General features: G+C 40.6%; 1 protein-coding gene across 1 annotated transcript in view; it reads right to left on the reverse strand.

Moving 5' to 3' along the window:
• The window catches only part of LOC124619830 (polypeptide N-acetylgalactosaminyltransferase 35A), a 165276-nt gene that overhangs the window by 79171 nt on the left and 71395 nt on the right, over positions 1-14710 (reverse strand). Inside the window, exon 5 of the mRNA XM_047146438.1 lies at positions 1240-1370. Coding sequence (XP_047002394.1) covers positions 1240-1370 — 131 coding nt within the window. The remainder of the gene's footprint in view (positions 1-1239; positions 1371-14710) is intronic.

Raw genomic sequence — 14710 nt, forward strand, 5'->3', positions numbered from 1 at the left:
CACATTAGCAAAGATTCCTGCTTACCTCAGACACAGTCACAATTGGGCCTAACATCCAGAGACAACAATGGCAATTAGTGCGCGAGTTGTGTTTGTGTGAGAGTTTACTGCATCTGGTGAAGGACTTAATCCGATACCAGAATATACTAGCATTCTTTTTCATTGTGTCATAGAGCTCTTGATTAGTGGCTTTGCCCATTATTATTTTTTTAAATTTATTTATTTATTTATTTTTTAACACCACATGGCTCCATATGGGTTGTCAAATTTATCTGTGGTATTCAGCTGTGTGGCATAATTTTTTATCCGGAATCACACTTACCAAAATATTGCGTTACTGAAATGCTCATTCTTGTGACCTGGCTGGTAAACTGTGTGGCATAATTTTTTATCCTGATCCACACTGACCAAAATATTACGTTACTGAAATGCTCATTCTTGTGACCTGGCTGATACACTAAACACCACAAATAAGAGAAAATTTGAACTTCATACTTTTAAAGTATTCCAAGTTAACTAAATACAGTACAAAAGACCAAAAATTCTTTTACAACACGTTTACATATCACCCCCTTCTCATCCCCGTCCCCGTCTTCTACACCTCCCCCCCCCCTCTCCCTGTCCGTCTCCCTGCTCACTTTGTGTATCTCCCCCCCCCCCCCCCCCAGATCTGTTTGTCTCCTCCTCCCTCCCTCTCTGTCCATCTTCTCCACTACCTTCTCCCTGTTTGTCTCTCCCCCCCCCCCCCTCAATTTATCTGCCTCCAAACTCACCCTTACTCTGTCTGTATCCTTCTCGTCCCTCTCTTTGTCCTCTTCCCCTTCTCCCTGTCCATCTGCTTCTCCCCTTTATCTATGTCCTCGTCTCCCCCCTGCCTGTCCATATCTTTGTGCCCCCCCCCCCCCCCCCCACCATGTTGTTGTTGCATGCTTCTCCTTGTTCTGTCTCCTTGCCCCTCTCTCTGCCCTTTCCCTCCTTCCCCTCTCTGTCCATGTCCCCCCCCCCCCCCCCCGCCCCATCCACCTTCTATAGTGCCCCGCTTTCAACCCCACCTTCACCCAACAGGAAGTCGGTGGTTCTTACTCCCACAATGGTTATTTTCAGATAGTGAGTGTTACGTGTACCAAGTTTGGTTGAAATCGATCAAGTCATTTAGGAGGAGATGCGGAACTTACAAATATACATGTCTAAAATATATGTACCACAGATCTCAGTTACAGCTAGGAATGTTTCACTCACCTTGCCCTTGCTGGCTGATGCTCCAAACATTCTAGCTCGGATAAGTCCCTCTCTTCTTGGTGTCCTCAATAGCATCACATTAGCAGGGAAATGTGAAGAAACATACTTCCTCACTTCATCATGCAAGCCATCTGCCACACACCAACAAAATTTAAAAGTAAAATTGAAAGTCTGTCCCCTATCCCCAACAAAAAGGTATTGGAGAGCAAATAGAGAAGTTTGGTGAGGGAAAGAAGGATGGGGGTGATTGGCAGAGAGAAACCAGTGCTTGAACTGTTGGCGTAAAGGGGGGGGAGGAGGAGGGAGGGAGAGGGAAGGGGAGAGAGGGGGGGAGATTATATATACCGTATTTACTCGAATCTAAGCCGCACTTTTTTCTGGTTTTTGTAATCCAAAAAACCGCCTGCGGCTAAGAATCGAGTTCAAAGTAATCGGAAATTCTGAAAAATGTTGGTAGGTGCCGCCACAACTAACTTCTGCCGTCGAATATATGTGGGCATACTTTGCAGGCACAAAGATAAATACTGGTGCCAAAACCTCTGCATCAGTAAATAAATTTTAAAAAAAAGTAGGAAAATATAAACATTATGCCATGTATTCTTTAGTGTTTGCTACTATATCATTTAAATCTTGTCTGCCTAATAAACTACGATACTAGAGTGAGACAACAGCAAATGCGGAAGAATATAAATATCATGTCATGTTTATATTTGTAATATTCTTCTGCTGAATAGTGATACATTCAGAAATGAAGCACGGCAACTGACAAGATTTTTAAATTTAAGATGACTCTCATTTCTGTGCAGAATGTAATGTACTAAAGAAGCGTCTGCAAAGATTTTCAAACGGAGAAAAATTTTCGCTAACCCCTCATTCAGAACATCTTCTAGTCTATTATTTGGTTCTTGTTGATTATTATCAAAGAAAGCAACAGTGTAAGTAACAACAAATAGCAGTCTTTTGCCATTGTCTTGCTTATAAGACAATTGCTCCCTTTTTTTTTATTGTAAGCCATGGCATCGCGCACAAAAGCAAGCCATGCCGCGAGCGGCGACAGGTCGTGAACACTCACAAGGGAACCTCCCCATCGCACCCCCCTCAGATTTAGTTATAAGTGGGCACAGTGGATAGGCCTTGAAAAACTGAACACAGATCAATCGAGAAAACAGGAAGAAGTTATGTGGAACTATGAAAAAAATAAGCAAAACATACAAACTGAGTAGTCCATGCACAAGATAAGCAACATCAAGGAGAATGTGAGCTCAGGACCACCGAGGTCCTGTCGTTAGCGTGAGGAGCTCTGGAAAGGGAGGTCCTTGGTTCAAGTCTTTCCTCGAGTGAAAAGTTTAATTTTTTATTTTCAGACAATTATTATCTGTCCGTCAGTCCGCCCAATGCGAGGTAACTGTGCCGTAGTATCGGGCAAGGTAGAAGAATCTTTTTACCCATTCACCAAGTATACAAGTTAGGTGGGTCTACAACATATTCCTGTCATGTGACGCACATGCCGTCACCAGTGTCGTATAGAATATATCAGACGTGTTTTCCTGTGGAGAAATCGGTTCACCTATGACCTTGCGATCAAATGTTTTTGGTTCCCATTGGAGAGGCACGTCCTTTCGTCTACTAATCGCATGGTTTTGCGGTGTGGTCGCAAAACACAGACACTAAACTTATTACAGTGAACAGAGACATCAATGAATGAACGGACAGATCATAACTTCAGAAAAAAAAAAAAAAACGTAACCTTTCCACTCGAGGGAAGACTTGAACCAAGGATCTCTTGTTCTGCAGTTGCTCAAGCTAACCATGGGACCACGGCACTCCTGAGCTTACACTCTCCTTGTTGTTGCCTATCTTGCACATGGACTACTCAGTTTGTATATTTTGCTTATTCATTTCATAGTTCCACACAACTTCTTCCCGTTTTCTCAATTGATCTGTGTTCAGTTTTTCAAGGCCTATCCACTGTGCCAACTTATAAAAAAATCTGAGGTGGGTGCGATGGGGAGGTGCCCTTGTTAGTATCAGAATGCGACAAACAATGCACGACACAGTACAATAATGCGTTTTCAGCTTAGAGTGACGTAAACACCTATGACAAAGAGAACGGCACTTATCAGATCATAGCAAAATAAGCAATCGATTCAAACCAGATGAAGCACGTGAAAAAGGAAGGGTACCCGTACGAATACGGGCGGAGCACCTGACACATGGCAATGGCTACTTGATAAAGCTTAACTGTTAAGCTTACGACTCGAACCAAACTACTGTAGCTGTATTCAAAAAGATTTCGGGCTTGCAGCCGGTCGTCATAGTAGCTGTGTCTTCATCCATTCGACCTCAGTTGTGTTTCATGTTACAACAGACCGACTTTTGTTTCGATTTGGAGGGGCGGTCGAAAACTTTTCTCTCACCTTGAATTTCGAGTCTCAAATTTCAGGAGCGGCTTAGAGTCGGGAAATTTTTTTGCCTCGATTTAGAGTCTCATTTTTCAGGTGCAGCTTAGATTCGAGTAAATATGGTACACACACACACACACACACACACACACACACACACACACTAGTTGCCAATGAAGTATTTACATATACACAAAAAACTTTTTTGGTACAACTAGCTTTATTGTTTCTCGATTTGCCTTTGAAATTTATACATTTTTACATGTATATGAACCCATTCTAGAAAATTCTGCCTCTCTAACACTGGTACACTGGTACCTCAAAAATAAGGTTTAGGATAAAGCTTTTGAGGTGATGAAAAATCACGTTCCACACCTTTTCTGTTTGACGTGAGGGAACAAAAAGAAGTTGTTAGATGATCAATCATGTGAATAGGGCAAATGACGTTATGAGGCATGTCCAAAAGTAAGAATACTGACTCTTTGATGCTCAAAGGGATATTTTTTGACAAAGTAAATAGCACTGTTTTAAGGACAAGGTGTTGGCAGTAGATCACACACTCATTTGTCTAAGTCAGCTCAAAACTCTTGTTGTTTTGCCACACTGAACTATTTCAAATCCTGCCAACTGTGAGTTGAGAGGAGTTATCTACTTACTTCTTCCAAAGGGAAATGTGCTGTTCCAGATTTTTAACAAAATCAATACTGTTTATGGGGATGGTGTGATGTATCATCTCACGTGCACAATTGGCGCCGAGTTTAAAGCTGGCAGAACAAGTGTTCACGATAAACAAAGGACTGGGCGTCCATCAATGAAGATTGATTTTGGATGAGAGTAATGTATTGTTTCCAAAAATCTCTAGTTCACTTCTGCATGAAATCATTACTGATACACTTCATTTTTGAAATCTGTGTGCAAGGCAGATACCAAAACAGCTCACAGACCAACAAAAAGTCAAAGAATCACATCTTCATCGGATTGTTTTGAATGCTTTGAACTAGAAGGTGAACAATTCCTTGACTCTAATGTGACTGGCATTGAGGGGCTGGGTGCCCATCAGCTTCCTAAGATGAAAGACAATCAATGCAGTAATGCCATCCTTCTGCACCATCAGCAAAAAAGTTGAAATTCATTGAAGCATGGCCTCTGTCTTCCCCCAACAGGAACAATTAATGCTGCAGCAGTTCGGTGAAACCATTAAAAAAAACTGCTGACGGTGTTGCAGAACATAAGAAGGGGAATGTTAACAAAGATAGTGTCCCCACACATCCAGTTCCATAAAGCGACTCCTGGATTCATTTGGTAGGGCATCAACAACCACTGATCTGGCACCTTCAGATTTTCATTTTTTCACTTCTCTGAAGTTGTTTATGGCTGGCAAAAGGTTTGCTGCTGACGACGTGGTCCACAGTGCCATTAAACATTGGACGAAAGAGATGGCATGAGACTTTTTTAATGAAGAAAGCTCATTTCTCAGCTCAAACTACATTGAGAATGAAGGCAACAGTGCTGAAAAATAATGTTTCATGTACATCTGTGAAGCTTTATATTTTTCATAAATTCGCAGCCTTTTCTATTTTCAGACAATTAGGTAATATCAGTTTCTGGAAATGTCCCGTCAACATGCCCTGTATATGTTTTTATCCGTCAAATAATTAAGTGACAGTAGACATTGTCAGTAACAGCTGATTTTGTCATGCTCAAGAATTTGTCTTATGTTTTGATGATTCTTGTAAATCTTCTCAGCATTAATTGTTCTTCGATCTTCTAATGCAATGGTCACATGATCAGTATAATGAAAGAAAAAGCTTTCTTGCTTCACAAACAAATAAAATTGTTGGTTTCTGTTCAACTTCTAAACACTTTAGTGCTGCTTAGTTTCTAGCTCATGTGACTATATCCAAGGTTAACCTCTTGTTAAAATGCTATATGTGGATGCTTTGGTTAAATTTTTTGAGCAGTTCCTTGCACCAAATGACATGAGCCTGTTTAAGAATTTCTGAGAATCTATTAGGAACACAAACAATGGAAAATCAAGGATGGAACGTAACAATATGAGAAGGAATGTTGCTACTCACCACATAGCGGAGATGCTGAGACGCAGATGGGCACATCTGCCTACCTGCGACTCAGTATCTCTGCTATATGGTGAGTAGCAACTTTCCTTCTCATAATACTATTAGGAACACATATTTTTCAAATGTACATTATCCTGAAAAATCAAATGAACTGCAGTATTTGATATGACTAAGGATACCTCTATCTCACAGTAAGTCATATGATGATCCTCAAACCACAACAACTGATTTTAGCTAACCTTCACTGACAATAAAATTCTGCAAACCACTTATGAACAGACTTTTCTGAAGGCGACTGATTACCCAAAGTTGAATGAATCAATTTGAGACATTGTTGTTTAGCTAAGTGTTTGCTAAAATGATAAAACAAAAATGGTCCTGTGAAAAGCAACACTGAATTTGCAGCATGAAATGATTCCACGAAGTTTGGGAGGTCAACGTTAGTGAGAGAACCATCCAAAGAAGCCTGGAAGAAGCCACTCTTCAATCCACAAGACCTGCATCAGGCCAGAACTCATAAGAGAGGATGGTCCAGCTCGATTATGATTTGCAATGGAATATTGTGGCTGTGGAGTACAACAATGTGGGCAAGTGCTGTTCACTGATGAGTCACAGTTTGAACTGTAATCACCTAACAGCAGTGAGAGGATCTGGAGAAGTCTTGGAGAAAGGCATTCCTCTTCCACATTCTCAACCAGGATGCCTTTTCAGGGTGGTTCTCCAATGGCTTGGGCAGAAATCAATATGAATGCAAGGACAGATTTTGGGCTTCGTGGAACTTCTGAGCCTTACAGCACATCGGTAAGTGAAGGAAATTATTTTGTAGCATGTTGTATCATTCACTTCATTTATTGGTTACAAAGCAATGCATGCCCACATGCTGCGAGAATTGTGCACAAGTTCTTGGATGAAGCAGTCATTCATGCTGTAGCTTGGCCTGCTTGAAGCCCAAGTTTGAATCTTGTTGAGCATATATGGGATAAGGGTCCATCTGCACCATTTGGAGACACTACACAACCTTCAGGAGCCCTCCTGAAAGAATGGGGGCGATTCCCCATGAGAATATTTCAGCATTAATCATGACCACGCCTGAAAGGCTGGATGCCATGAGTAGTGCAAGAGGAGGTAATACACATTTTTGAAGGTGTGAAGACATCTCAGTGAAGTGAAGTGTAAAAACTGAAACAGAAGAGTATTTCCTTCACGAGCTTCCTCAAAGTTTGCTTGAAGTGTGAATCCATTCATGTTAGTTCCGAATCTATATCTTAACTTGTTTATAATTGCCTATTTTTTTTCATTTTTAGACCCTAGATGGGATTGTAGCACAATATTTTATCATCGATAGTAGATTACTGTCATGTAAGTCACTGGAATTTAAAATAAAAAATAAAAATAAATGTTTTTTTAAGAAAATGTAGGGTTGCATTTTTCGTGTCGGTTGTTGTATTTACTTTCTATTTGTTCATTAAGTTTTTCTTCATTTTTATCTACAACTTGGATTTTTATTTTATTTCATAATTGTTCATAGAGGTGCTGTTGACTGAGGGCTTTTTTTTATAATTTAAGTGGTTCAATGGTAATACTGAATCTAATTTTAGATTGAGTATCTCTTATTGTTTACTCATTATAATGAGGATCTAGTGAAATGAACATAAATCATTTTATTATTATTGCTTTAAATTTATTCTTTCAGTAGGACTTTTGAGTATTAGTCCAAATTTGATTAGAATTTTGTTAGGCTGACATGGTTTGCGATTAGTTTCTTTTTGTTTAGTCATTTGCCATCAGAATGTAAAGTCTTACAATGTAGGTGTACAATCAGCTATATCTAACTATACTGGTGATGTTTCTACTTTAATTTTTATTTCTTGAATACTAAATTTTGGAGGTTGAAATTACATTCATTGTTATGATTTTATTTCTAATTCTTTTGAAATGAAGCTTATTTCAACATGTTTTGGCAGCAAACTATGACAGCTCAAACTCCATTTTCTTCTTGACTTCCTACTTCTGCCTCTGTATTCTTCTACTGCTGGTGTTTACTTGTTGATTATTTTTAGACCTGTATTTGAGACATATAATTGTGATTGCTTTTTATTATTATTTGGTCATATAACAATTTTTATGGCTGATTTGGTGATAGTTTTGAATTTAATTTAAGATTATTGGTTTTCAAGTTTAATAATAAGATTTTTCACTGTAGGTTATCCAAATCTTCATTTTTTTTTCATTTAAGTTGGCGTATGCTTTAAAAAAGGCTTTATTATTTATTTGTATGGATTCTGCAATTACTAACCTAATTTAAAGGATTATCAAGATAATAATGAGCGTATAGCATTGGTGGCCGGGAGACCCCTCGCGGGGCAGTTCGGCCGCCGCTCCACAAGTTCTTTAACGCCACTACGGCGACTTGCGATGATGAAAGACACACAACACCCAGTCATCACGAGGCAGAGAAAATCCCTGACCCAGCTGGGAATCGAACCTGGGACCCAGTGCGCGGGAAGCGAGAACGCTACCGCAAGACCACGAGCTGCAGACATTATCAAGATATTCAATTAACAGGGACAATTGTTAATTTCTTGCCTTTAACTTCTGCTTCAATGTTTCCAGTTTGTGATATATAGTATACCTTTTATAGGTGGTTTTTACTCCAAAGGTACAATTCTTGAGTTAATTTCCTTAAGATAAGTTAAGTGTTTAATAATTTTTTATTTAGTTTTTCTCCCAATTTTACAGCTCCTAATTTTTTCATTTATTTTATAATTCAATATCTTATGATATTATTTATAAGTTTTATTCCAGTTTTTCTTGTGATAATAAGGGTTATTCCAGAGTGCACATGTTGTGAGGCAGCTACTGAAATTGAGCGTGCTGTGTTCAGCTGCATGTTGTGCAACCGGATGGTCAACTTTGTTCTTGGCAACAGTTTGACACTGGCCATTAAGCCTAGTGAAAAGTTGGATGGTAGTTATACCAATATGAAAAGCTGTGGAATGTTTGCAGCTGAGTTGGAATATGGCATGGCTGCTTTCACAGGTGGCCCTGCCTCAGACCAGATACAATTATCCTGCGACAGGACTGGAATAGAAACTGCTGGGTGGTTAGATTTGGCAGGTCTTGTACTTGGGTCTTCCACAGGGAAATGCTCCCTTTGGCAAGGGGTTGGGATTGGAAGTGGCACAGGGACAGACTAGGATGTTGTGAAGGTTGAATGGGTGATGGAACACCACTTTAGGAGGGGTAAGAAGGACCTTGGATAGGATGTCCCCCATTCCAGGGCATGGTGAGAGATAGTGTGCTTCAGCATACTAGGCAAGGGAGTCCTCATCATAACAGAATTTCGTCCACACATGGCTAGGCAGTATAGCAGGGATTTTTTGGTGCGGAAGGGATGGCTGTTGTTGAAATGCAGGTACTGTTGATGGTTAGTGGGTTTAATGTGGGCAGAGATGTGGATAGAGCCATCAGAAAGGTAAAGGTCAACGTTCCGGGAGGTGGCACATTTGGTTGAGGAGGACCAGGTGAAACGGATGGGAGAGAAGTAGTTGTGGCTGTGAAGGAATGAGGATAGCGTGTCTTGACCCTTAGCCCATATCATGCAGATATTAATGAATCTGAATAGAGGTTGGGAGTTTTGTGAGATTGGGAAGGATTTCTATAGACAGCACATGAACATGATGTACACGTAGACAAGAAAAAACAAAAAATTCCTGGATTTCCTGGCTAAAAATACACTTTTTCCCAGGTGAGAACGCTTTTTCCATATTAAGTGACAGTTTACTTTCCCTTGGGGGAAAGATCTTTCCTGTACAGCAATATGTACACTTTATATTTTCATATTACAAAAGTATATATTTGAATTCCACCAAGCACAGCACATTAGTTTCCAAAGCATTCAAACTGAGATTGCGATGCACTTTATTAAGCCAATCATAGCTTCTGTCATGTGATCTACCCAGCCAATAATAGTATATATTCAGAGCATAGGACACGTGATGTAGTCAGCCAGAAGCAACATCACTATTCATTAGCACAAATACACAAATACAAAAAGTTAATGGTAGCTACAATAAAAGCTAAGCTTTCACATATAATATTGGTCTTCTTTGTGTGTGTTACATTTTAATATACGTAACACAAATGAGCCAAAAAAATTTAAACTAATGACATAAATGTCTGGTTTCTGGGACTGAAATTATTCTACTTTAAACAAGACTCAAATGCTCTGTGATTTAAGAAATTCAAAGCACAGTCACATATGTAATGTAATTAATCTTGCGTAAAATGAAAATTTATTTCGAATCTAACACTTTTCAACCACCATTTGCAATATTTTTCCATGACCTGTTAGAATTCATTTCAGCAGTTGTCAGAGAGCGCCAGAAAATGACATTACTGAGGATGCACAGCTACAACAACATAGGAAGGCCATATGTTCGTACCTACATTGCATAAAGTCATCACATTAAGTCATAAACAAAACAGGACATCAGAGGATACACCAAGAGCATCAGAATTTCATAAATCACACTAAAATGCATAATTTGGCTGAAAGTGCACATTCGTATGTTCTGACTCACAAAGAAGTAGGCTTCAACCTGATTTTAAGTTTTTAAGTGTGGTTTTAGGGCTGCAAATTTTCCTGGAATACCAGTGCTGTATTAGCTCATGTTTGGTTCTTTATTATGGCATAATGCCATACATGCCAGAAGATAAAAACAGACACTTGTAATTAAGCAAACAGTTGATACTAGCCAATAGTGTGGGATAAACACGTACATTGACTGTCTCTGTGGAAAAGATTAATAAAAGCCAAATTTCTTTAGCAAATCTACAAAAACGACTTCATTGTTCTGCAAAGCAATTAATGCTTGACTGCCAAAAACCTGGAAATAAAATAAATTCAGAAAACCGAAACTAATGACATATTTTAGCCTTCCATAATTATGTGAATGTCTTAATTAACTTGCTAGCTCCGGGCCACAGAAATCCATTTCATTTTCATTTGACATGAAAGCAGTAAATGAAGAGGAGACAGCAAAATCACTAAACCTAAACATAGGTCACAAGAGACTAGCCCCCTCACTACAGCTCAGATTGCTCTGCTCATGCACGAATCTGGCAGCTTGGGCATGCCAGAAAAAACTTTCTGGGTAAAATTTGGCTGCTCGCTGCTACTGCTGATACAGCTAGCAGCTGCAATTAAAGTAGCCATAAGAATAGGGAACAGATACTGTTCATATGTGACTCAACTGCACATGCGCATGAACCCACTGGCAACTGTTAAAATGAACCTAATGTAAACCGTTGTGACGTCATGCTCACTGGAAGCAGTTTGTTGTATTGCATAGTCTTCGTACTAAAGCCTTTGACATATTTTGCTGTTAACAGATGCTTGTGTGTGCACTGTGTTTTGCTGTTGTAAATTGCGCATTTCCTTTGCAACTTAAGTTTTATTTTCTGCGCTGCTCTCCGTTGGATCTTCTCTATCTCTTCTATCAACCCTATCTGGTACGTATCCCACACTGCTGAGCAGTATTCAAGCAGTGGGCAAACAAACTTACTGTAACCTACTTCCTTTGTTTTCAGATTGCATTTCCTTAGGATTCTTCCAATGAATCTCAGTCTGGCATCTGCTTTACCAACGATCAACTTTATATGATAATTCCATTTTAAATCACTCCTAATGCGTACTCCCATATAATTTATGGAATTAGGTGCTTCCAGTTGCTGACCTGCTATATTGTAGCTAAATGATAAACGATCTTTATTTCTATGTATTCGCAGCACATTACACTTGTCTACATTGAGATTCAATTGCCATTCCCTGCACCATGCGTCAATTCGCTGCAGATCCTCCCGCATTTCAGTACAATTTTCCAATGTTACAACCTCTCGATATACCACAGCATCATCCGCAAAAAGCCTCAGTGAACTTCCGATGTCATCCACAAGGTCATTTACATATATTGTGAATAGCAACGGTCCTACGACACTCCCCTGCGGCACACCTGAAATCACTCTTACTTCAGAAGACTTCTCTCCATTGAGAATGACATGCTGCGTTCTGTTATCTAGGAACTCTTCAATCTAATCACACAATTGGTCTGGTAGTCCATATGCTCTTACTTTGTTCATTAAACGACTGTGGGGAACTGTATCGAATGCCTTGCGGAAGTCAAGAAACACGGCATCTATCTGGGAACCCATGTCTAGGGCCCTCTGAGTCTCGTGGATGAATAGTGCGAGCTGGGTTTCACACGTCTTTTTCAAAACCCATGCTGATTCCTACAGAGTAGATTTCTAGTCTCCAGAAAAGTCATTATACTCTAACATAATATGTGTTCCAAAATTCTACAACTGATTGACGTTAGAGATATAGGTCTATAGTTCTGCACATCTGTTCGACATCCCTTCTTGAAAACTGGGATGACCTGTGCCCTTTTCCAATCCTTTGGAACGCTACGCTCTTCTAGAGACCTACGGTATACCGCTGCAAGAAGGGGGGGGGGGGCAAGTTCCTTCACGTACTCTGTGTAAAATCGAACTGGTATCCCATCAGGTCCAGTGGCCTTTCCTCTTTTGAGCGATTTTAATTGTTTCTCTATCCCTCTGTCGTCTATTTCGATATCTACCATTTTGTCATCTGTGCGGCAATCTAGAGAAGGAACTACAGTGCGGTCTTCCTCTGTGAAACAGCTTTGGAAAAAGACATTTAGTATTTCGGGCTTTAGTCTGTCATCCTCTGTTTCAGTACCATTTTGGTCGCAGAGTGTCTGGACATTTTGTTTTGATCCACATACCGCTTTGACATAAGACCAAAATTTCTTAGGTTTTCCTGCCAAGTCAGTACATAGAACTTTACTTTCGAATTCATTGAACGCCTTTCGCATAACCCTCCTCACACTACATTTCGCTTTGCGTAATTTTTGTTTGTCTGCAAGGCTTTGGCTATGTTTATGTTTGCTGTGAAGTTCCCTTTGCTTCCACAATTAATCTAAGTGTGAGATAAGTCATTGGAAGTCTGACATGATGGTACATTAATAACCAGTGCAACTGCCAGAATATTAAATGCAAGTATACAAATGTGCATGCTTTGTGTTGTACAGGTACTGGATGTAATGGGGCCCCTTAGGGAAATGGCAGCAAGAGAGGGGAAGAAAACCAATGTGCACTCCGTGTGCATACCGGGGGGAGTCATTCCAGATGTGGAAAGGGTCCTTCCGGATGCCATGAAGGGTACAGGGTGCACCCATCTGCAGGTGGTCGCTCATGTCGGCACCAATGATGTGTGTCGCTATGGATCGGAGGAAATCCTCTCTGGCTTCCGGCGGCTATCTGATTTGGTGAAGACTGCCAGTCTCGCTAGCGGGATGAAAGCAGAGCTCACCCTCTGCAGCATCGTCGACAGGACTGACTGCGGACCTTTGGTACAGAGCCGAGTGGAGGGTCTGAATCAGAGGCTGAGACGGTTCTGCGACCGTGTGGGCTGCAGATTCCTCGACTTGCGCCATAGGGTGGTGGGGTTTCGGGTTCCGCTGGATAGGTCAGGAGTCCACTACACGCAACAAGCGGCTACACGGGTAGCAGGGGTTGTGTGGCGTGGGCTGGGCGGTTTTTTAGGTTAGATGGCCTTGGGCAAGTACAGAAAGGGCAACAGCCTCAACGGGTGCGGGGCAAAGTCAGGACATGCGGGGACCAAGCAGCAATCGGTATTGTAATTGTCAACTGTCGAAGCTGCGTTGGTAAAGTACCGGAACTTCAAGCGCTGACAGAAAGCACCGAAGCTGAAATCGTTATAGGTACAGAAAGCTGGCTTAAGCCAGAGATAAATTCTGCCGAAATTTTTACAAAGGTACAGATGGTGTTTAGAAAGGATAGATTGCATGCAACCGGTGGTGGAGTGTTCATCGCTGTTAGTAGTAGTTTATCCTGTAGTGAAGTAGAAGTGGATAGTTCCTGTGAATTATTATGGGTGGAGGTTACACTAAACAACCGAACTAGGTTAATAATTGGCTCCTTTTACCGACCTCCCGACTCAGCAGCATTAGTGGCAGAACAACTGAGAGAAAATTTGGAATACATTTCACATAAATTTTCTCAGCATGTTATAGTCTTAGGTGGAGATTTCAATTTACCAGATATAGACTGGGACACTCAGATGTTTAGGACGGGTGGTAGGGACAGAGCATCGAGTGACATTATACTGAGTGCACTATCCGAAAATTACCTCGAGCAATTAAACAGAGAACCGACTCGTGGAGATAACATATTGGACCTACTGATAACAAACAGACCCGAACTTTTCGAATCTGTATGTACAGAACAGGGAATCAGTGATCATAAGGCCGTTGCAGCATCCCTGAATATGGAAGTTAATAGGAATATAAAAAAAGGGAGGAAGGTTTATCTGTTTAGCAAGAGTAATAGAAGGCAGATTTCAGACTACCTAACAGATCAAAACGAAAATTTCTGTTCCGACACTGACAATGTTGAGTGTTTATGGAAAAAGTTCAAGGCAATCGTAAAATGCGTTTTAGACAGGTACGTGCCGAGTAAAACTGTGAGGGACGGGAAAAACCCACCGTGGTACAACAACAAAGTTAGGAAACTACTGCGAAAGCAAAGAGAGCTCCACTGCAAGTTTAAACGCAGCCAAAACCTCTCAGACAAACAGAAGCTAAACGATGTCAAAGTTAGCGTAAGGAGGGCTATGCGTGAAGCGTTCATTGAATTCGAAAGTAAAATTCTATGTACCGACTTGACAGAAAATCCTAGGAAGTTCTGGTCTTACGTTAAATCAGTAAGTGGCTCGAAACAGCATATCCAGACACTACGGGATGATGATGGCATTGAAACAGAGGATGACACGCGTAAAGCTGAAATACTAAACACCTTTTTCCAAAGCTGTTTCACAGAGGAAGACCGCACTGCAGTTCCTTCTCTAAATCCTCGCACAATCGAAAAAATGGCTAACATCGAAATAAG

The sequence above is a fragment of the Schistocerca americana genome, chromosome 6 (assembly GCF_021461395.2).
Source record: "Schistocerca americana isolate TAMUIC-IGC-003095 chromosome 6, iqSchAmer2.1, whole genome shotgun sequence".
Classification (NCBI taxonomy): Eukaryota; Metazoa; Arthropoda; class Insecta; order Orthoptera; family Acrididae; genus Schistocerca; species Schistocerca americana.